Below are 22,762 nucleotides of genomic sequence, written 5' to 3'. Positions count from 1 at the left end.
GTCTCCAAGCTCAAAGCTGTGTCCCCTCAGCAGAGCCTCCGGAGGTGTCAGGTGCCAGCCCTGTCCCCAGCTGGCTCAGGGTGACCCAGCCCCTCCTGAGCAGCTCCTGCCCCTCAGTCAGGGTGTCCCAGTTTCCCCAGCTCACAGCAAACTGAGCCGAGCTGGGGGTGTCTCTGGCAGCCTGTGGGTGCACAGCCTGAGCTGGGAGGGACAGCAGGAGCTCAGGGGGTCCCTGCAGCTCCTCATCCTCAGGGACATTGCTGCCACTCCTCCTCTGCAGCCCCTGGCCCCATGAAAGCCCAGGGCCTGTGCTCTGTGTCCTGCACCCTCCTGAGCCCACAGTGGGTGGCAGGGACACCCATGGGTGACACCCTGGGACAGAAGCACTGCCTGCTCTCCCTTCTGAGCCCAGCATTTTCCATCCATGCCTTCCACAAAGAGAGGAGGAGCAGAACTCACCAAACCTTCTCTGGCCCAAACCTACGTCACAAGCTTTTATCCACAGCTCCCTCCAACACAGACACTTCACCAGACACTTCTGCAGTCTTCAATCCCATTCTACCTCCTAATCCAAACCTCAGGTTGTTCTCATCACCTATATTTGAACTGGCTCTATTTTTAGTTTCCTGCTTTAAAATGAAGATGAGGAGATGCCTTTTATAGACTGTGCACTCCTGCTATCTGAGCAGATCTGAAATTAATGCCAGTTACTGGTACCTTGGAATAAAACCTGGTGTTCCATCTGAAACAACAGAGCACTGTGATGACAGGACAAGAAGAGATAAGAGTGGAGCACCTGAAGACAATGTTGAAGGGCTGAGTTTCCACAGAGCAGTCCAGGAATTGTCATCACGGATCTGGTGGCACACAGAGCTCAGCCCTGCTCAGAAATGGGGTTTGAAGGAACTGCTGGACTCAGCAGATCTGCAGCTCTCTGATTGCAAAGACATTTTCCTCATCACAGCTGGAAGGGGATCCCTGAGCTCAGTCTGGTCCTGCACTGATCCCAGGCTGTGAACAAACTCCCAGCAGCAAAATCCTGGGCTCAGGGAGCAGTTAGCACCCTGCATCCTGGGCACAACTAGGGTGGGGAGAATGGAGGCAATAAAAGGAAAGAAAGGGAAAAAGGAAAAGGAAAGAAAGGAAAATGAAAAGGAAAAAATGAAAGGAAAAGAAACCCAGAAAAGGCAGAACAGGAAAAAAAGGAAAAGGAAAGAAAAGCAACTGGGGAGTCAGGGAGGGCAGTTAGCGGGAAGGGCTGGGAAGGAACGGGAAGTTTCAGGAAGGGAGCGGGGTTCAGGGAAGTTCAGGAAGTGAGAGGGCAGTTCAGAAAAGGGAAGTTCTGAAGGGAAGTTTCAGGGGAAGGAAGGGAAGGGAGGATTTCAGGAAGTTCAGGAAGGAAGTTCAGCGGGAAGAAGGGAGGGAAGGGAAGGAAGTTCAGGGAGGGGAAAAGGAAGAAAAGGGAAGGGAACAGGGAAGGGAGGTAAGGGAGGGAAGGGCAGTGAAAAAAGGAAGGGAAGGAATGAAAGGGAATGGAAGGGAAGGGTGGAAGGGAAGGAGGGCAGGGAAGGGAAGGAGGGAAGGCAAGGGAAAAGGGAAGGGAAGGGAAAAGGGAAGGGAAAAGAAAAAGAAAAGAAAAGAAAAGAAAAAAAAGAAAGAAAGAAAAGAAAAGAAAAGAAAGAAGAAAAGAAAAAAAAAGAAAAAAAGAAAAGAAAAGAAAAAAAAGAAAAAAAAAAAGAAAAGAAAAGAAAAGAACCACCTCTTTAATGCATTGCTGGTTGAGAGGGGAAGTGCAAACCCCTCTGCAGCAGGGCAGGTGTGCAGCAGCACCGTGGGCTGCTGTGCATTGCACACACGAGTTGATTTTCTGCAGCAGACCCAGGGCAGTGCCACTGAAATCCATCACAGCCTCCAGCTATTGGCAGGGAATGGGCTGGAGCTGGGCTGAGCTCCAGGGCTGTGGCACCACAGGAGGCCCTGGCAGCCCCCAGCTCACTCTGGCTGGCAGCACTCTCCAAGAGGCACAGGTGCCATGAGACTGTCCCTGGCCAAACCCTGCTCCATCATCCCCTTCCCATGGCTGCAGTGCTGCTCTCATGCAGGAGGGGAAAGAGCTGCCAGAGGGAATTTCCAGTGCCAGACAGAAAACCCCAGGTTGAACACAAGCCCCAAAGTGCCACAGGTGGGGGTTCTGGCAGCTCTGCTCCAGGGGAACACCTTGGCAGCCTGCAGGCACTGCCTGGCAGGGATGCTGGCACCCAGGAAAGGCTTTGCAGAGCTGACCCTGGCTGCCTGTATCAGAGGAATGAGACAAGACAGCAGGGATGCATTTTTCTGGATGTGACAGCCACTTCTTAAGGGATCTAAAACTTCTGGGGAGTTCTAAGACCAGTGCCTGAAGAGTGGGGATGATGGAACAGGCTTAGAAGGAAAGAGCTGTCCCAGCTCCACCAGGAGCTGAGCAGGGGAAAGGCTCAGCCCCCTCTCATCCAGTGCCTTGGGCTGGGTGGAAATCCCACCACAGGATAACTGAGAAAGGGGCAGAGACTTTGGAAAGTTCAAGCAGGGACTTGCTCCACTCATCCTTCCGTCCACAGCCCTCCCTCACATCCCTCCTGCTCCCCTCTCTGCTCCTTGGAGGAACCAAAAGCATCCTGAGAACCCCCAGAACCTCTCCATCAGTGACAGATGAGGGTTGCACCCTCCTCCTCCTCAGTGCTGAGGGGTTTTGTCTCAATGCCCACCCCAGGGAATGGACCCTCTGCACCCTCCAAGCCCTCACAAAGGGCTTCATCCAGCTCCTCCCCTCCTCTCCCCCTGCTCCTTGGGAATCCTGCACTTTGGCTCATGGAGGAGCAAATATTCCCTGCCCTCAGACACAGATCTGCTCCAGAGCCAGAGCTCACTCCTGAGCTCTGCCTCTGCCTGAGCACACAAAGAGCAGCTCAACAGCTGGGAAGAGATCCTGAGTAAAGCCAGTCCTTCTGGATAATCCAGTCCTTTCTCATGGCAGAGAGAAACTTCTCCTCCTTGGACCAAAATCCACAGCTCTGCTTCCAAAGCCTGAGCAAACTTCTGCTCCAGCACCTGCTGTGCCCAGCCAGGATGGCAGAGCCTTGGCCCCTGAGGGCACAGAGCAGTGCAGGGATGTTCTGACATGTCCTGGGCAACAGGAGGGACAGGGCCAGTGAAGTGCTGCTGGTGACCCTGTGACACCAGGGGGGATCAAACAGAACCATGGAATCCCAGGATGGGTTGGGAGGGACCTTAAATCCCACCCAGTGCCACCCCTGCCATGACAGGGACATTTCCACTGTCCCAGCTGCTCCAGCCCCAATATCCCGCCTGGCCTTGGGCACTGCCAGGGATCCAGGGGCAGCCACAGCTGTGACAGCTGTGCCAGCTCTACCCAACCTGCCAGGGAACAATTCCTGCCCAATATCCCATCCAGCCCTGCCCTGTGTCAGTCTGAAGCCATTCCCTGTGTCCTGTCCCTCCATCCCTTGTCCCCAGTCCCTCTCCAGCTCCCCTGGAGCCCCGCAAGGGTCTCTGAGCTCTCCCTGGATCCTGGAACCCAAAGCATTCCATGATTCTATGATTCCACAAAAATCACAGTTCCCGTCTTCAACCTGTGGCCTTCAGGCAGTGCCAAAACTCAAACTGGTCACAGGCAGGACCCCATGTGCTGCCAAGAGGTGAAGAGAAATCTGTGCCAAAGAGTAAAATCAATCAGGAATTTCACACCTGGCGCTCATGGGCTGTCTGCAGTCACTGCTGTGGCATTTGATGGGCACATCCCTGCAGTGCCCAGTGTTATCCTGACCCTGAAAGATGAACAGAAGCTCCTAAAACCAAATGAACAGAAGCTCCTAAGACCAAAGAATTCCCCTGGGAGCAAGCAGCATCCATAGAAAGTCAGTCTAGCAGGCAAACCTGAGCCCTGTGTCTCCAAAAACCTCTTCTCTGATGATGAGTTCATCCCAAAGAGTCCCTCCCAAGGCACTTGGGCAGATAAACTGTGCATAGCACACTGGCTTGGCTGTAGCAGTAATTTCTGGGAGTGCTCAAGCTCTCCATCTGCCCAGCTCTGATCATGTTGTTGTGGAAGATCACAGATGCTTCAGAATTACAGATCCTCTGCAAAGTCCCCTCTCTGCTGCCAGGAGTCTCCAGTTCTTTTCATAATATTTGAATTTCTTATTTACAACTGGCAAGCAGGATGAAGAGAGAATGCAGCCCTGCCAAAGGCACATCAATCCAGCTCTAGGGTGAGCCTTCATTGAGGCTAAATTCCCTGTTTGGGGAGAGAACCAGCCTGAGATCCTCAGTGACACCATGGCAAGAAATCATAAGGGCTTTTTATACAGCAGTTCTTGATCATAAATAGAGAGGAACACATTCTTCAAAGAGGAGCTTGTGGTGAGCAGCTGCAGCTCCAGTTTCACAGACAGCTGGGCTGTACCTGCCAGCTCTTCCCCACTTCCAGCTCAGCTTTCAAAGGTATCTGCCAAAACATCCCTGTGAGCTGACAGCCTCCTGTGAAAGGGCAGCCAGGAACAGGCAGGGCTTCCTTCCTCTGCCACTGTCATTTATGTTGTTATCCTGTTATCACCCAGCAGAAAGAGGAGGGATCCATCCTGGAGCTCCAGGTGATTGAAACCCCTCCACAGAACTCAGCAGAGGGCTGGATGCAGCCTGTGGGGCTGGGCAGCAGATGGGGAATCAGGGGAGTGAAAACTTGTGGGATTTAACTTGGCAGGGGAACAGGAGCCCCTCAGCAGTGGGAAGGGGAGTCCCAGACTCTGGGTCTGTCACAAAGCCAGGGATGCCCTGTGAGCTCCCAGACCCAGCTAATCCTGCATGCACACACCCAGAAAGGGCCTGGTGGCCTTTTCCTGCCTCTAACATAATATTCTGATTTTCACTGTCTCTAAAGAGAGAAAGAAGAGACAACCCCAGTCCTGTCCTTGACCCCGGGATTCCCCTTTGACCAGGCCAAGTTAAAAATGCCAAAATCAATGGGCAGGTGAGCAATGGGATCTCCAGGAGAGTGAGGCTGCCCGTGGGAAAGGCTCCCCTCCATTTCCAGCTCTGAGGCAGACACAGGAATCTCCTGGTCCTGCAGGGATCCACGTGCTGTGTGCCCAGCTTGTGCCCATTTCCCTGCAGTGCCTAAGAATAACCAGCTCAGGGGAGGCCTCAAAGCAGCTGCCAGTCCTGGTGCTTCTTGCTCTCACAGTGTGACACACCCAAAAAATCTCTGTCCAGGTCTCTGCCCAGTCTGGGACAGAAGGACACGAGTCCCTCACCTCTGTTACCTCCCTGCTCATTGCAGAAGGTGTATGCTGGGTTGATGTGCCCAGCAATGTGAATTCTGTCACCATCTGTTGAACCAGGTGTGGCAGTGCCCCTGATCTCCTGGCACATATTCTCTGCTAATGGGCCATCTTTAAACCAGCTGGGCAATCATCTTTATCTTCCCACAGCCCATCCTCCCTCCAGGAGATATCTCCTGTTCATGGCTATTGAGTCCCAGTGCATGACTGATAAAATTCCATCATCCCACTGGGAGATGCTCCAACCAGGGGAGGAGCCAAGCCTTTCCTACCCAGAGAAAAACTGAGATTTTGGACACCAAGGCACCTTCATTCCACTGGATTCCAGAGGAAAGCCAGACCTTTCCACATCATCCCTGCACCTTCAGATGACACTGCACCTTCTCCAGGAGCACTGCTCCAGCTGAACCACATCTGCCACTGCAGGAGGATGCAGCCACCATTGAATGGGAGTGCTGCCAACACCCTGACTGACTGATGGGTGTCAGCTTGGATTCTGACTCTGGCAGGGTTTGGGATTGTTCTTTGTAATACTGCATTTCTATTTTAATTTTCCTAGTAGAGAACTGATATTCCTAATTGCCCAATCTTTGCCTGAGAGTCCCTTAATTTCAAAATTATAATAATAATTTGGAGGAAGGGAGTTTACATTCTCCATTTCAAAGAGAAGCTTCTGCCTTTATTGGCAGATACCTGTCCTTAAAACCAGGACAAGGTGACACCAGCAACTGGGGGGGTTCTGCTGGTGTTCCCCCCACCTCTTCCCACAGCAGCTGCAGCCACTGGAATGTTTTCCATGGCTCCCCCTCTCCTCCCACCCCACTGTTCTGAGGGCTATAAAAACCAGAGCTGTCCAGACCCTGCTGAGAAATGGACCGGCCATGTCTGAGGGTGATTAAATAATTCAGAGTGGCTGGAAATGTCCTCCTGCGTCATGGAATCTTCCTGCCCGGCTCCCAGGCCCTCTCCACATCCCAATCATCCTATTTCCCAGCCAATACAATTAATTGTCAGAATATGCATGGCTTGGAATTAATCTGGAATCAGGATGCGGGTGATCTGCAGCTCACCCACTGCAAGACTCCACCAGAATTATCCAGGATAAACAGAAAGTGATTCATTGGGATGCAGTGGGCTCCAGCTCCAGCTCTCCATTGATGGGATGTCTAAGAAGTGTTTAATGAGCAAAGAGGACTCAGCACACCTAACCCTCAATTTTTGCAAATCTATTCATGGCAAGTTACAGGTGCAGGTGTGAAAAAAAAAAGATCTTCAAAGTTCTGTCTTTGCCTGTAATAATGAGTCTGCTGCAAGTGTGGATTACTAATGATGGGGGCAGGCAGTAAATTCCAGCTTGGAGCTGATTCACTGCGTGTTCTGTAGCTGTGCTGGGCCGAGGAAGTTGTGACAGATGTAATAGAAGGCCCCAAAATAACAAATTAAGGGTACAAATCAGCACTTTGGGAAAGAAACTGGAACACAGAGCTGCAAGCCAAGCAACAGGGAACCAGCCATGACAGCAGGGAACCAGGGCAGCATTGGAAGGAGGAATCAGAACTCTCAAACTGCTAATGAGGAGCAAATTAATAAATCTCTTTTCTCCTATTGATCTCTGAATCATATTTACATGGCAGTGGAGCAGCAACACGGCTGGTTCTGCATGCAGGGCTGTGAAGGGGCTGAGTTTGGGGAGTGCCAGAGCAGCAGGGTGTGCCAGAGGGGCAGGGTGTGCAGGAGGGCAGTGGTGCCAGCCCCAGTGCACATCCAGCTGCTGCTCGGTGCTCCTGCACACAGATATGCCAGTGGCTGGGGACACCAGAACATCTCAGGGAGGAAATGAGCTGCTCCTGCTGCTGGCACAGGATGTCCCAGCCCTGCTGAGTTGTTCTGAGAGTCACACAGACACAGCCTGAGCCCTGAGGCACTGACTCTGTGCTCCTGTCTCCTCACCAGGGGAGGCATCCAAAGGGAGCAGCAGGGAAAACTCTGGAGCTCCCAGAGGAGGAAGGAGTGAGACAGTGGAGCTGTCCCCAGCTCAGCTGGAGACACCAAAGCAGTGCAGGAAGAGCTGATTGCCAAGTGTGACCCAGAACTGCCTTTGCCTTTGGAGGAACTTTCCTTGTGTCCAGCCCAGAGGCTGAACTGGCAGATGGGGCTGGTGCTTCACCCTTGGCCTTGCCTGTGTGACCCAGTCTGATGTGGGGATCTGTCAGTCTGACCTGGTGTCTTGGGCTGCAATCCAGGATGTGCCCAGTAATGTGTATTCTGTCCCCATCTGCTGCAGCCAGGTGGGGCAGTGCCCCTGATCTCCTGGCACATATTATCTGATAATGGACCATCTTTAAACCAGCTGGGCAACCATCTTTATCTTCCCACAGCCCATCCTCCCTCCAGGAAATATCTCCTGTTCATGGCCACTGAGTCCCAGTGCATGACTGATAAAATTCCATCATCCCACTGGGAGATGCTCCAACCAGGGGAGGAGCCAAGCCTTTCCTACCCAGAGAAAAACTGAGATTTTGGACACCAAGGCACCTTCTTTCCACTGGATTCCAGAGGAAAACCAGACCTTTCCACATCATCCCTGGACCTTCAGAGGAAACTGCACCTTCTCCAGGAGCACTGCTCCAGCTGAACCACATCTGCCACTGCAGGAGGATGCAGCCACCATTGAATGGGACTGCTGCCACCACCCTGACTGACTGTGTCAGCTTGGATTCTGACTCTGGCAGGGTTTGGGATTGTTCTGTGTAATACTGCATTTCTATTTTAATTTTCCTGGTAGAGAACTGTTATTCCTAATTCCCATATCTTTGCCTGAGAGCCCCTTAATTTCAAAATCATAAAAATAATGTGGAGGAAGGGAGTTTACATTTCAAAGAAAAGTTTCTGCCTTTATTGGCAGACACCTGTCCTTCAAACCAGGACACCTGGGGATGTGCCAGTCTGACCTGGGGATCTGCCTGTCCAGGAGGCTGCAGGAGGGAGGGAGGGAGGTTGGCTGAGGTGCCAGCTCAGAGCTGAGGTGTTTTTATCACCTTTCAGAGCCCCTGGCACACAGGCAATGGGAGCAGCCACAAGGCTCAGCTGCCCCCTCACTCCAGCCACTCTTCCTCATATCTTTTTGTGCTCCCACAATTTTCTGCAGCTCCCAAACCCTGAAGCCATGAGACTGCCACCTTCCAGTGCTCTGGCTCCAGGAATACATGATCTCTCTGCCCACACACCCTGGGAAAATGATCATCTTCTAAGGTAGATCAAGAACAATTTTCTCCTTTTAAATACACACAATGCCAGGGAGGGGGATGTTCACCAGGAGATGTCAGGAGTGATGCTGGATCTGAGGACAGTATCTACCTGGGTGTAAGGTCCTTCTGAAGCACAAATATCCTGTTCCCACGCATCAAGCATAAATCCTGTGCCCCAAGGCTGTGCCCTGAGCCCCGTGCCCACACCTGAGGTACAAGGTGAGTGAGAGCAGAGCCCCAGCAGGCAGATCCCACATTTGGGCTGCAAATCTGCCCGATCTGCACAGCAAATCAAAGATCAGCTGTGCTGGGGGCACCTCGTGCTGCTCAGCCACCAGGCTGGCTCTGCCCTCAGGTCTGCAGCTTGCCATGCTGAGGGTGATGCCAGCACCCTGCCCTGCACACCTGGCTCATCCCCTCCCTCCTTCCTGCCTGCAGAACAGCCTCAGAGCACGTCTGGGCAAGGAAAGAGCCTCCTGCAGATGCCCTGACTCAGAGCACAGGCAATCCAGGCACAGCCCTGAACCAAGAGGGAGAGGTTCCATTTCTGGAAGTGTTTTTGGGCAGGCTCTGGGGACATTTGACTCCTCCTGAGTTTTCCACACAGCAGCTCCTCCAGATCTGGCACAAGCTTACAGGGAATGAGCAGGTAGTAGGAACAGCTCTGTTTTCCCCTATGAAATGACCCTGCAGAAGAGTCTAAACTCCTTTGTTCCTCCTGCCTCACTCCCCTGAGCCCTTGCACTCAGTTCAATCAGGAAATTCTGCTTTTTCCAGAAAATAACCTCACTATTTTTCACACTCTTGCAGAGTTACCAGGAAAACAAAGAAGCCCTTGAGTGCTGAACAGAGATTATTGTCTGCTCTACAGAATTCCTGCTGCTGTCCCAGACTGCTGAAACTCAAGGAGCTTAATTCCATTGGGAAACTACTGGGTCTGAAGCTTCAAGGTCTGAGACTGAGAGTAAAAAAAAAAAAAAAAAAAATTTCCAACCAAAAAAAACAAAATAAAAATCACGTTTTTACTGGGAAACCCAACTTCCTCCTACCTAGTGCTGGGGGAGATCAGCCCTGCCTTGTGCCTGGCCATGGGGACTCGCATGCCCTGAAGAGCCAGGACTCATCCTGGACCATCCTGGCACACGGACAGCACAGTGACTCCCTTGGTTGAAGAACACACCTTGGGATGGCTCCAGAGCCTTTGGGAGGCAGGCACTGCCCTGTGGGCTTCATGAAGAGCCATGAGCCCCCATCCTGAAGAGCTGGGGATGTCAGACATGAGTGTGCTGGTTTGGTATCCATGGTGCTTTGGCATGTCTCACATCTTTGTCTTCTGCTCAAAATAGATGAGATCTTAAATATTACTCAGCACTTGGAGTTCTGCCACAGCACAGAAGACAGTTGAGAAAACACCAAAAATGTGTCTCCCAGTGCAGAGAAATATTGAGAGAAACTTGACTGGCTGTGTTCAGTCCAGGGGCAGAACCCTGTCCACAGGGCAGGCTGAGGTTATTTGGCTGAAGTGGAGGTTGTAACACAAGGACTGGAATTGAAAAAGGACAGAACTTGCTCATCTGAATAGAAATAGGACAAAATAGCAGAGAACCTGCTCATCTAAACAGGAATAGAATGAAATAGGACAGAACCTGCTCATTTAAATAGGAATAGGACAAAATAACACAGAACCCTCTCATCTAAAGCCCTGGCTGAAGCTCCCACCCCTCTTGACAGGGTGGTCACTTCAAGCTGAACTCAGGAAATCTGTCACACAATATTTCCCCAAATCCAAGCATTCCAGGCACAATCCTAAGGAGAGAACCCCTCAGTCCTTTGTGACACCCCAAGTGTCCCCTGTCACAGCACAAACAGTCAGGTCATGTCACAGACAAAGACGAAGCCACACGAGCACAAGCAGGTCCTGCAGCAGCTGTGAGGTGTTCACCACTCTCACCACTCAGCACTGGGGGGATTTGCCATTGAGAAACTGGAAATGAACTTTGTAGCACTGTTCAAAAACCAGGTGAATTTACAGGCAGCTGAAAGGTAAATTCTAAGGCCAGTCCATTCTGATGTCTATAAACAGCCACGATATTCATTTCTGCAGAGAACAGGAGCCTTTTATTCAGTTTGGAAAGCACCCCCTGGCTGATAAACAGGCTGCATTCCCACTGCCCACTCTCCCACCTTCCCAGGGACAGGAAATGTGCTCTGGAAAAGGTGTGGAAACCCCTGGCCCACCTGCAGGAGAGCAGAGCCCCAAGCATTTGCAGCTAAAGGAGGAGAGGAGGTTTTGTTCTCACCTGGGAAGGAACTGGGAACAAACTGCTGTGAGGTGCCCCAGGGCTGCCAGGTGAGGATAACTCACCTGTCTGGGACAAAGGGCTGCATTTACAGCCCTGCTCAAGGATCTCCATGGGCTTAGTGGAGGCTGGGACACCCCACTCCATGTACCAACATTCCTGGGGTACCTTTGCTGCCTGACCCTAAATACACTCCTGACGTGGCAGGACATGACCATGAAACTCCTTTGGGATGGGGACACCTTGTGTGAAATGTCACCATGGTCCTTCCTTGAACCATTGCAGCTCCCAGCCCACCTGAGGTTCCTCTGCTTCCCTTCCCTCGGTGCAGAGCTGGGATTGCAGGGTATTGGTTTGCAGGTGTTGGAATCCAGCACTGGGATTGCAGGGTCCTGGATTACAAATTGGGATTGCAGGGTAGTGGAATATAAATCTGGGATTGCAAGGTACTGGATTATAAATGTGGGATTGTAGGGTAGTGGAATATAAATCTGGGATTGCAAGGTACTGGATTATAAATCTGGGACTGTAGGGTAGTGGAATATAAATCTGGGATTGCAGGGTAGTGGATTACAAACCCGGGATTGCAGGGTAGTGGATGACAAAGCTGGAATTTCAGAGTACTGTATTACAGGACTGGAATTGAGGGTATTTCATTACAAAACTGAAATTTCAGGATATTGTATTTCAGGGTATTGGATTACAAAAATGGAATTGCAGGGTATTGGATTACAAAAATGGAATTTCAGGGTATTGGATTACAAATTTGGGATTGTAGGATATTGGATTGCATATCTGAAATTTCAAGGTATTGTATTACAAGGCTGGAATTTCAGGGTATTGGATTACAGGATATTGGATTACAGGACTGAGATTTCAGGGTATTGGATCACATATCTGAATTTCAGGGTATTGGGTTACAGGATATTGGATTACAGGACTGGGATTTTGGGGTATTGGATTACAGAACTGGAATTTTAGGGTATTGGATTACAAATTTGGGATTGCAGGATATTGCTTACATATCTGAAATTTCAAGGTATTGTATTACAAGGCTGGAATTTCAGGGTATTGGATTACAGGACTGGGATTTCAGGGTATTGGATCACAAATCTGGACCTCAGGGTATTGGATGACAGGACTGGAATACCAGAGTATCAGATTACAGGATATTGGATCACAGGACTGGGATTTTGGGGAATTGGATTACAGAACTGGAATTCAGGGTATTGGATTACAAGTCCCACGGGCGCTGCCTCAGCCTCAGTAAACTTTATTTAAGCACACACAGACATACACAGACAATATACATATATTTGTTTCTTCTCTGACAGTTCTACAGGACCAACACTACTTTGGATGACACTCGTGGAGAACTGGAAAAAGTGCAGGAAATGTAGAAAAAAAATAAAAATAATAAAATATCAAGGTATTTTAATTCTTTGTGAGTGACGGTCATCCACAGAAACAACACAGGAGCACGAGGACACAGCTCCACATACAGTACATTGGTCTAGAGAGGAATCTCCACATACATCGTGTCTAGGGGGGTACAGCAGTCTTGGGGACACACGAGGGGACAGCAGTGGCACATGCACCCCCAGTGTCACAGCAGGGCACAGTGGCACCCGGGCAGGGCAGGGGGACACTGGGAACACGTCTCACTGTACACCAGAAACACTCACCAAAAGGCAACAGCATCATCAATCAACATTGCCAGGGGTTGTGGTGTCACCAGGACACAGCTCTGGTGTCACCAGAACGCCCTGGAGGTTTGGGTGTTTGTGATAAAGCTGTCTCTCCACAGATATTTATATACAGTACATTACACAGAACATACACAGAGCAGCATATGTATAATTTTTTTGTGTTTTCCTGTTTGTACATTATATCACAGATTATAGGAACATGGAAAATATAGGCTTCAGGAGCTAAAAAGAAATAATTTTATAAAATATTCATCATAACCCCCCCTCCCCCCAATCTAAATAAAGAAGTAAATAAATAAATAAATAAATAAATAAATAAATAAATAAATAAAAAGCCCAGAGGTCAAAGAAAAGAACTCCAGACCCACAGTCTGGAAGTGGTCACTGCCTTCCCTGGTCCAGCTGGACATTCCTGCCCTCCCCTTTGGGATCACCCATGGAAACACAGCAGCCAGGAAAACACAAAGCTGGAGGAACAGTCCCACTGCACAGGCAGATGGATCCCCCTGCCAGGACCCCTAGGTCCTGCACTGACCCTGCAGCCCCATTTCCTGGGCTGACCCCTCTGCCAGCTCAGGGCACCCAGAGCCCAGCAGCCAGCTCCAAGCTTTGGATTTAAAACAATCTTTTTATTTAGCAAAAAATGGTTTCCACTGTACCCTTCGTGTGTCCTCTTCCTAACGTGACAAACCCGGAGGAGATGAAATTATGGAGATCTGGCCCTCCACTGCGATAAATATCCTTTCCATAGTGACCTGCAGGCAAAAGGAGACAAAACACCTTTAGTCAGTCTGTCTGTGTGGATACACATGTGTTTATATATTTATACATGTGCTTGACTCGTGCACATTCCACATGGCACCATGAGGGTGGCACAGAAAACCACACCTGTAGCAACATCAAAGCCTGAACTCTTTGTTGGCAAAGATTTGTGAAGAAGAACAACTGCATGTTTTGGAAATTGCCCAGGAATGAGCAGAACCTGAGAGGGGAAGCACCAAAGTGCCAAATCAAAGAGGCCAATCTCCAGGAAATTGGCTCTTCCCTGGCTCAGAGCCACGTTTGCTCTCCCTGGTCTCACTCAGACCTTGCAGATGAAAGAGATAAAGGAAATCAGAAGAGATTCCAGCCAAACCCCTGAGAGCATCCTGGTGGTAGGGATTTTGTCCCAAGTGCCATTGTCACCCCTGTCCACATCCCCATGAACAGCAGGACAGCAAATTTGGATTTTGGCTTTGATTTGCTCTGCTCCATGCATGGCATCCCTGGATAGTTCCTCAAGAGCAACAGTCTCCTCAAAAGACTTCCTCAGAGCTTTCTCAGTCCCTGACAACAGAATAGGTTCAAGAGACACCCTGCTTTTTAATATTTCAATACATTAATAAAGCAAAAAAAAAGCATCCTGCCTCCTTGTTACCATGCAAAGCTCTGAAATGAGGACACAGATGATTTTTCAGATACTCTTTATCCTCTCCTCCCTTTTTCATGTCGTTAATTTTTCTGTTCCTATTATTTCAGGAATAGGCAGAGATAAGACAGGTGCAGGGGGAGGGAAGTGGGGGCTAGGAATGCAGCTCAGTCCCTGGGAAATTGCACTTTTCCCAGATTTCCTGTACGATCTGGGGTGGCAGATGGCCCTGGGCTGGAGCAGAGCTGGGTCAGGAGCTGTGGCAGGACCAGGAGGGTCCAGCTGGGAGCAGCCCTGTCCTGCCTGGCACACACTGGTCTCTGTTCTGCAAAGACTGACACCAAAGCTGTTTGTTCCCACCCAAACTCAGGCTCTCTGGCAGCCTTGTGTGAATTAGAGAGGCTCTGGAACCTTCCCTCTTTCCCTTCCAGCCAACCCCAGCAGTGGGTACTGGCTCATAAAAAAACAGGTCCAGCTCCCCCAGATGTCACAGAATCCCAGCATGGTTTGGGCTGGAAAGGACATTAAACCCCATTCATCCCACCCCTGCCATAGAATCATAGAAACACGGAATCATGGAATCATAGAATCATCGAATCATGGAATCATAGAAACATGGAATCATAGAAACATGGAATCGTGGAATCATAGAATAATGAAATTGCAGAATTGTAGAAACATGGAATCATAGAATCATGGTGTCATGGAATCATAGAAACAAGGAACCAGAACAATGGAATCATGGAATCATAGAAACATGGAATAATAGAGTAATAAAATCTTGGAATTGTAGAATTGTAGAAACATGGAATCATAGAGTCATTGAATCACAGAATCATGGAATTGTAGAATCTTAGAATTAGAGAATCATGGAATCACAGAGTTATAGAAACATTGAATCATAGACTTATGGAATTGTAGAATCATAGAATTATAGACTCATAAAAATATGGAGTCATAGAATCATAAAATCACAGACTCATAGAATGGTTTGGGTTGGAAGGAATTCAAAGCCCACCCAGTGCCACCCCTGCCATAGCAGGGACACCTCCCACCGTCCCAGCTGCTCCAGCCCCAGTGTCCAGCCTGGCCTTGGGCACTGCCAGGGATCCAGGGGCAGCCACAGCTGTGCCAGCCCTGCCCACCCTGCCAGGGAACAATTCCTGCCCAATATCCCATCCAGCCCTGCCCTGTGTCAGTCTGAAGCCATTCCCTGTGTCCTGTCCCTCCAGCCCTTGGGAATTGTCTCTCTCCATGTTTCCTGCAGCTCCTTCAGGCCCTGCAAGGTCACACTGAGCTCAGCCCAAAGCTTCTCCTGTGCAGGTGAACAATCCCAGATGTGCCAGCCTTTCCTCCCAGCAGAGCTGCTCCATCCTCTGCCCATCCTGAGCTCCTCTGTTCTCCCCAGTGGCTCAGAGCAGGTTCCAGCCCATCCCCAGCAGGTGCCAGGCCAGGAGAGGCTGGCACAGGCTCTGCCACCCTGGGATGGTGCTGGAGAGCCCCAGAGCAGCTCACAGGGCAGGCTGTGACATTCTGACAAATGTTCATCCCCATCTAATAGAGAAACCATCCCACTCCCTCCCCACAGGGATTTGTTCTGGTCAAGATCAGCCATGAGCTCCCTGCAAACATCACCAGTGTTTCCACAGCTTTGGGAGAGCTGGCAGCTCCCAGTTTTCTTCTCCCAGCTGTGGCAGTGTGAGGTGGTGGAAAAAACCTCCAAGTGTGGAGACATCCCCCAGAAATTCCCTGAGAACAGTGTCCAGGAAAAAGAAAGCAGGATTTTCTGCTTCCATGCAAACATCATGGGTTCTCTCCCTTCTTCTCCCACCTCCCTCCTCCAAGCTCTGGCTTCTGGATTCCTGAGGAAGGAGGCAGAGCTCTGGGTGCCTGGAATACATGCCTTAATACAATTGTTTGTGCTCCCTGGGATGTTTGTGCTGGTCCTGAGGAACCTCCAGAGATGCTCTGGGGCTGCAATGCCCAACTGGATTTCCTTTTCTCCATCACTCTTCTAAAACCTTCTGCATCTTTGCTTTCCAATGAGCCAATTCTTGCTCCTGTCCCAGGGATTTCTGCACTCTCAGGGCCAGCCTCTCAGGCAGATGCCACTCTAGCAGTGCCATAAATCCCCTATTTTAAACCAGGATAAAAGAGCCACACAAACATTGCAGCTACCTCAGGCTGAAATCAGCTGCCTTTCACAGGTCCCTTTGGAGAATCTCCTTAAGACAGATCAAGAAGGGGAAATTTCTAAAAAAGCAAACATTTACTGGCAGATTGAGGATTGTTCATCAGCCATTTGCTCTCTGAACCTTGCTCTGCCCCTGCTTATGGAACATTGTAGTTCAATTAAAACATCCCTGTGATAATGAGTCATTAGCATTTGAACAGGAGTTACATTTTCCCAGGAGAAACTCAAATTTGCAGACTTCAAGCAGCATGACTTTTCCCTCTCCACAGATATATTGTAGGATGCCACGTTTGCTTTTTAGATTTTTTTTATTCCTGCTCACTCATGATCGTTTCTTTAGGCCTTGCAAAATTGTGGGAGAATCCTGGAAATGTTGTTTTTTTTTTTTTTTCCTTTTAGAGGGGCCTGGTGGCTGCTGGGGTGCCAAATCCAGGTGTTGTTATTCAACTTATTTGCCACAATCACATCTTGAGTGGGATGTTTCCCACTGGAAGTGAAAAGTGCCTTGGAGCAATCCCAACGGCAGGTGCCCAGCAGAGCAGTGGGAGCACAGACAGGGCCATGCCAGACCAGGAAATTCCCCATTTCCTTCTCCACTTTTCCTCCATTCTGAGAGCTGTGCTCTCCCCAAGGTGCTGGGAGTCCTTCCAGAGCTGCCAGAGGAGACTCAGCCACAAACTGGTGGAGCTGCCTGTGCCAGGGGCTGGGAAGGAGCTCCTGGAACTCATCCCAGAAGTTCACCCTGACCAGGCTGAACCTCGGTGCTGCCCTCTGCCCTGCAGTGAGAGAGCTAAGAAATGCCAAATTCATTGAAAACCGGGTGTAGATGGAGTGATTTTCATTTTATTTCACATTTCAGGGATTTTTCATAGAATCACAGAATGGTTTGGTCTGGAAGGGGCATTAAATCCCATCCATCCCACCCCTGCCATAGCAGGGATACCTCCCACTGTCCCAGCTGCTCCAGCCCCAGTGTCCAGCCTGGCCTTGGGCACTGCCAGGGATCCAGGGGCAGCCACAGCTGTGCCAGCCCTGCCCACCCTGCCAGGGAACAATTCCTGCCCAATATCCCATCCAGCCCTGCCCTGTGTCAGTCTGAAGCCATTCCCTGTGTCCTGTCCCTCCAGCCCTTGGGAATTGTCTCTCTCCATGTTTCCTGCAGCTCCTTCAGGCCCTGCAAGGTCACACTGAGCTCAGCCCAAAGCTTCTCCTGTGCAGGTGAGCAATCCCAGCTGTGCCAGCCTTTCCTCCCAGCAGAGCTGCTCCATCCTCTGCCCATCCTGAGCCTCCTCTGCATCTCCCCAGCAGCTCCAGCTCCTGCCTGTGCTGGGGCAGCTCTGCAGGTGGGGTCTCACCTGAGCACAGGGGCACAGGGGCAGAATCCCCCTCCCCTCCCTGCTGCCCACCCTGGGGCTCAGCCCAGGGCAGGGGGAGTTTCTGGGTCCCAGAGCACCCCCAAATCCTTCTCCCAGGGCTGCTCCCCCTGCCCATCCCCAGCACTGTCCCTCCTGCCACCCACAGCTGGGCAGTGCAGCTGTGACCCCTCCACGTGTCCTCCTGTGCTCAGGGGTCCCTGTCTGCATGTTTGGAAGGTCTGGGAGTGAAACTCCAGCCCCAGAGCTGGTCCTGAGGGCCCCCACAACACAAACAGCTCCAGAGCAAAGCAGCCCCTGCCTGACCCATGGCACTCCCTGTCCAGGCAGAGTTTGCATCTCTGTTTCTCCTGGCTAGGATCAGATTTAAAGTGCTGCTTCAGAGCCCTGGGTCTGACCTCCTGAAGAGGCTCCTGCTGCTCTCCTGCTCTGGCTCCATGTGCTCTAATGCCTGTGAGCCCCTGGACTCTGCACTCACTGCCCAGCTTTGGGGCTGGGGCAGGGCTGTGGCACCAAAGCACAGGAAGATCAACACTTACACAACTCCAAATCCTCAGCAGAGACTGAAACAAGGTGGAATTTCACTTCCTTCCCCCCCTCTCCTCTGGTTACAAGAGAGCAGAGTGCTCTGCCTGCCACACAATAAAGGCAAATTCTTCAGGGCACGGAGCTGGGAGGGAACATTTCATTACAAAGGCATCCTACAGAACACACATATGGAACAACCTCAGCCAAACTGCAATTACAACCCCAGCTCTGCTTTAACAGAATTATTAGAGCTGAACTAAAATGCTGTTATCCACCTCTTGGAAATGTTATTACTGAGCACAGATTACATCACCCCGAGAAGGGCAGACAGGGACTGCCATGGACAGACTTTTGCAAGATGCACAGAGATCTGACCTCAGCCTGGTCACAAACTGCCCTGGGGAGAAGGGCCCTGCACCCAGGGAGGAACCCTCACATCCAGCTCCTCAGCACAGACCTCAGCCACACACATCTCTGCAGGAAAAGAAAAATCCCTTCCCTTTTTGGGGGGCGGTTGGAGCATCCACAGCCTGCCTGCTTCTGGTGCTGCTCATTCTGCTGGAGTGATGTTTTGGGGCTGTTTCCCCCTCTGGGAGGTGTTTTATACCAGAAACAGCCCAAGGGCACGAGCTGCCAAAAGGTGTTTGCAGAGTGTCCTGCACCATCCCCTGTCCTGCCTCTCACTTTGGGGCATTCTGGAATGCAAGGGAGGCTCAGCTCCAGACCCCCACCCATCAGTTCCTGTCCCCAGAGGTGCCCAGGGCAGCCAGACACACCCCACCCATCCCAGCTTGGGGAATTTGTGGGTGTCAGGCATGACAAGTTTTGAAGAGTTTGCAGCTGGGGAGCTTCTCTTAAACAAATTAACAGAGGTTACAGTGAAAAGGGACATCCCAGGGATGCCACTGAGACACCAAATGTCCCCATTTTCCTTCTCCAAACCACCCAAAAAGAAGGAGCCTGCTGGCACCTCTCACACTTGTCACAAACAGCTCAGTGAGGGCTTCAGCACTGAGTTTTGCCAGTTTAACACCATCCTTCTGGCACTGCTGCCTGTCCAGGACACAGAAATGTGCCCAAAAAAGCAACTGGAAGGAGTTCAGTGGTACTTGGGGTGAGCTGTCAGCACTGCACAGCCAGACATGAACAGGGTGTATTCCAAATCAGCACAGGGAATGTCAGATTTTCCATGTCCTACAGATACTCTGTAGCTTAAATCACACTGGGTGGGCTAAGGAGAGCCAAGTTCCCTGTCCCAGGAATCAGAGAATCACAGGAACACTGAGGTTGGAAAAGACTTCTGAGATCAACAAGTCCAACCACACAAACCATGGCCTCAGGTGGCACATCTGCACATTTCTGAACCCCCTGGGCAGCCAGTTCTGGGCTTTACAACCTTCCCATGGAGAAATTCTCCCTCTTATCCAGTGTTATCTTCCCCTGGCAGAACCTGAGTTCTTCTTCTTGTCCTGCTGCTCCCTGGGAGCAGAGCCCCCCTGGCTGCACCCTCCCTCAGGGGGTTTGGAGTGCAGCAAATGTGACCACCCACCCATAATTTCACCCTCTTTCAAAAGCATTTCTTCCTTTCTGTCCCTTTTCCTCCTGCCAGGCCTTTGGAGCACTCCCTGCTCCATCCCAGGGTTTGGGATGTTCCTGCAGGAGCACAGGGGCACCCCAAGCACACAGAAAACACAGGAACAACTCAGGCCAGGATCAGGGAATTTGGGTTCAAAGCAAAACAGGAGGATGTTTCCAGCTGGAAAATTGAGAGATCCTTACTCTTCCTTTTGATTAATTCCAGTGTGACCCCTGCATTATCAGCCTTAGGGGGGTTGAATCACTTCTTCCACCCTTCCCTGCAGCCAGGCCAGGTAAAAGTTCCCTGTTCACAACCAAATCCTGCAACTTTCAAGTCAAATCACTGGCCAGGAGCTGGGCTCTATAGAAAAATGTGCATCCTGGAAAAGTTCCTGAGATAAGAACAGGAGCATTTTCTGGCACGGGGTTTGGAGCAGTCCAGAGGGGCAGCCCTGCCAAAAACAAACCCACTCAGAGCCCAGCAGAGGCAGCCAAAGCCAGAGCACTGGGCTGCACAGGCCAGCAGGATCCTGGGTCTGCCTGCCATTGGGAAAGTTGGAGGAGTGAAGCTCAAAGCTGTGCAGGGAACATCTCCTTTGTTAATTGTTTACTCCCTTAACTACAGCAGCTGTCCTTGACTCTGAAAGCCTCTGTGAGCTGGAAGAAGCTGCAAGAGGCTTCAGGAAGCAGCACTTTTAGCTTGTGTTAACTTTAAAAAATGGCTCTGTGAAAGCAAAACCCAGGAGTGCAGCGCTCGAGGGTCTCGGCAGCAACGAGGGATGACAGAAATGCAGAGATGAGCTCATGCTCTGCTCAGATAAAAGCACTTGCTCAAGGAGGGGATTAAATGGATAAGAAAATAAATCACAGCCCCTCTCCAGCTCTCCACAAGAACTTTCTGGGCAGCACAAAACCCACTGAAGGACTGGAACAGCCCTGCTCCCATGGGCTGCTTCTCCTCCCCAGGGACACACACGGGGCTTGGAGCTCTGATGGCTCCCAAAGAGCAAACCCTAAAGCCACCAAAGCCACCAAGACCACCAAAGCCACCCCTCTGCCCTACAGCACAGCAGCAGGAAGGGACCCCTTGGATATTGTCCTTAACAGAATCACTGAATGGGTTGGGTTAGGAACTCAAAGCCCATCCAGTGCATCCATGGCAGGGACACCTCCCACTGTCCCAGCTGCTCCAAGCTCTGTCCATCCCAGCCTTGGGCACTGCCAGGGATCCAGGGGCAGCCACAGCTGCTCTGGGCACCCTGTGCCAGGGCCTGCCCACCCTCTCTGGGATGAATCTTCTCCTTGCATCTGCTCCAACCCTGCTCTCTGCCAGACCCTTTAGAGCTGCCAGAGTCATCCCAGGGATGCCCAGGGTGGGGTTGTTGTGGTGTCTGTGCAGGGCCAGGGGTTGGACTCTGATCCTTGTGGGTCCCTTCCAGCTCAGGAAATTCTGTGGTTCTGTAGAGGTATTTTATAGCCTTGATTTGTTTGTGCTTTCACTACATTTTGTGATGGCCCTGGCACAGGGTTTTAAGAGAAGTTGTGGCTCCCCCTGGATCCCTGGAAGTGTCCAGGCTGGACAGAGCTTGGAGCAGCTGGGACAGTGGGAGGTGTCCCTGCCATGGCAGGGGAGGAATGAGAGGAGTTTTAAGGTCCCTTCCAATACCAGTCTGGGACTCTGGGACTTGGGAGAAGGAGAATTTTTCTCATTCTGGTTGCTGGAGCAGCAGCAGTCACTGCAGGCTGTTTGAGGTGCTCTGGCCAGAGAGTATCAGTCAGCACTGAGTGCTGCAGCTTCACAGCCCTGTGCACACAGCTTATCCAGCTCAGTGCCATCCCAGTCCTCAGAAACATCAGCTTTAACTCCTTTCTGCCAGCTCCAGGCCACTGTCCCCCCTGGCAGGCTCCTGGATGCCAGCCTGGGGCTGTTCTGAGCCCATGTGGCACCACAAAGGGAGTGTGACATGTTTGGGGTGCCCTTGCCCCACATCCCCCTGTGCTGGGGGTTTGGAATTCCAGAATTTCCTTGTACTTCACCCCATCCCAGCTGGGGAAGGAGTGCACAGCTCTCAGGCTCCAGAGCAGGAATCTCTGCTGAGCTGCTGGGAGCTTGGCCACCCTCCCTGCTTACTGAACAGCAGGGAAGGGAAAGATCAGGAAAAAAAAAAAAAAAAAAAAAAAGGAAAAGAAAAAGAAAAGAAACACAGAAGAAAAAGAGAAGGAAAGGGAAAAAAAGGCAGAGGCAGCAGTTCCCTAGCAGCAATCTCCAGGGAGCTGCAGGGCTGTGCCAGAGACTGGTGGGAAAAGAATCAGAGCAGCCACAGCGCCAGGGGTGTCCCTGCAGCACCCAGGGGTGCTCTGGTGCTGGGACTGCCCTGGATGGCTCTGTCACTGCTCTGGGTGCCTCTGTCACTGCCCTGGGTGCCCCTGTCACTGCCCTGGGTGGCTCTGTCACTGCCCTGGGTGGCTCTGTCACTGCTCTGGGTGCCTCGGTCACTGCCCTGGTGGCCCTGTCACAGCCCTGGGTGCCCTTGTCACTGCCCTGGGTGCCTCTGTCACTGCCCTGGTGGCCCTGTCACAGCCCTGGGTGCCTCTGTCACTGCCCTGGGTGCCCCTGTCACTGCCCTGGGTGGCTCTGTCACAGCCCTGGGTGCCCCTGTCACTGCCCTGGTGGCTCTGTCACTGCCCTGGTGGCTCTGTCACTGCCCTGGGTGCCCTTGTCACTGCCCTGGGTGCCTCTGTCACTGCTCTGGGTGCCTCTGTCACAGCCCTGGGTGCCCCTGTCACTGCCCTGGGTGGCTCTGTCACTGCCCTGGGTGCCTCTGTCACTGCTCTGGGTGCCTCTGTCACAGCCCTGGGTGGCTCTGTCACTGCCCTTGGTGGCTCTGTCACTGCCCTGGTGGCTCTGTCACTGCCCTGGGTGTCCCTGTCACTGCCCTGGGTGCCTCTGTCACTGCCCTGGTGGCTCTGTGGCTCCCACTGCTCTGTGTCCCACCCTGGGCTGGCTCTGCTTGGGCACAGCTGGTGGCAGCAGCCTGACAATGCCAGGCTGTCCCTGGTGACCCTGTGATGACCCAAAAGGGAAGAA

At 51.5% G+C, this 22,762-nt stretch overlaps 1 protein-coding gene and 1 long non-coding RNA gene across 3 annotated transcripts in view; one reads left to right on the top strand and one right to left on the bottom strand.

Moving 5' to 3' along the window:
• SHISA6 (shisa family member 6) overlaps positions 1–22,762 on the bottom strand; it is a 191,910-nt gene that overhangs the window by 134,613 nt on the left and 34,535 nt on the right. For both annotated transcript variants that reach the window (XM_079323158.1, XM_079323159.1), the window contains exon 4: positions 13,253–13,348. In XM_079323158.1, the coding sequence (XP_079179284.1) occupies positions 13,253–13,348 (96 nt within the window). The remainder of the gene's footprint in view (positions 1–13,252; positions 13,349–22,762) is intronic.
• On the top strand, positions 10,495–12,574 carry LOC306810510. The gene is made up of 2 exons (XR_013776473.1): positions 10,495–10,627; positions 12,219–12,574. It is a non-coding gene; the product is annotated as an uncharacterized lncRNA (long non-coding RNA).

Source organism: Erithacus rubecula, assembly GCF_903797595.1.
Source record: "Erithacus rubecula genome assembly, chromosome: 20".
NCBI classification, from domain to species: Eukaryota; Metazoa; Chordata; class Aves; order Passeriformes; family Muscicapidae; genus Erithacus; species Erithacus rubecula.
The sequence above is the reverse complement of the archived record's forward strand: the minus strand, read 5'-3'. Positions and strand labels throughout refer to the sequence as shown.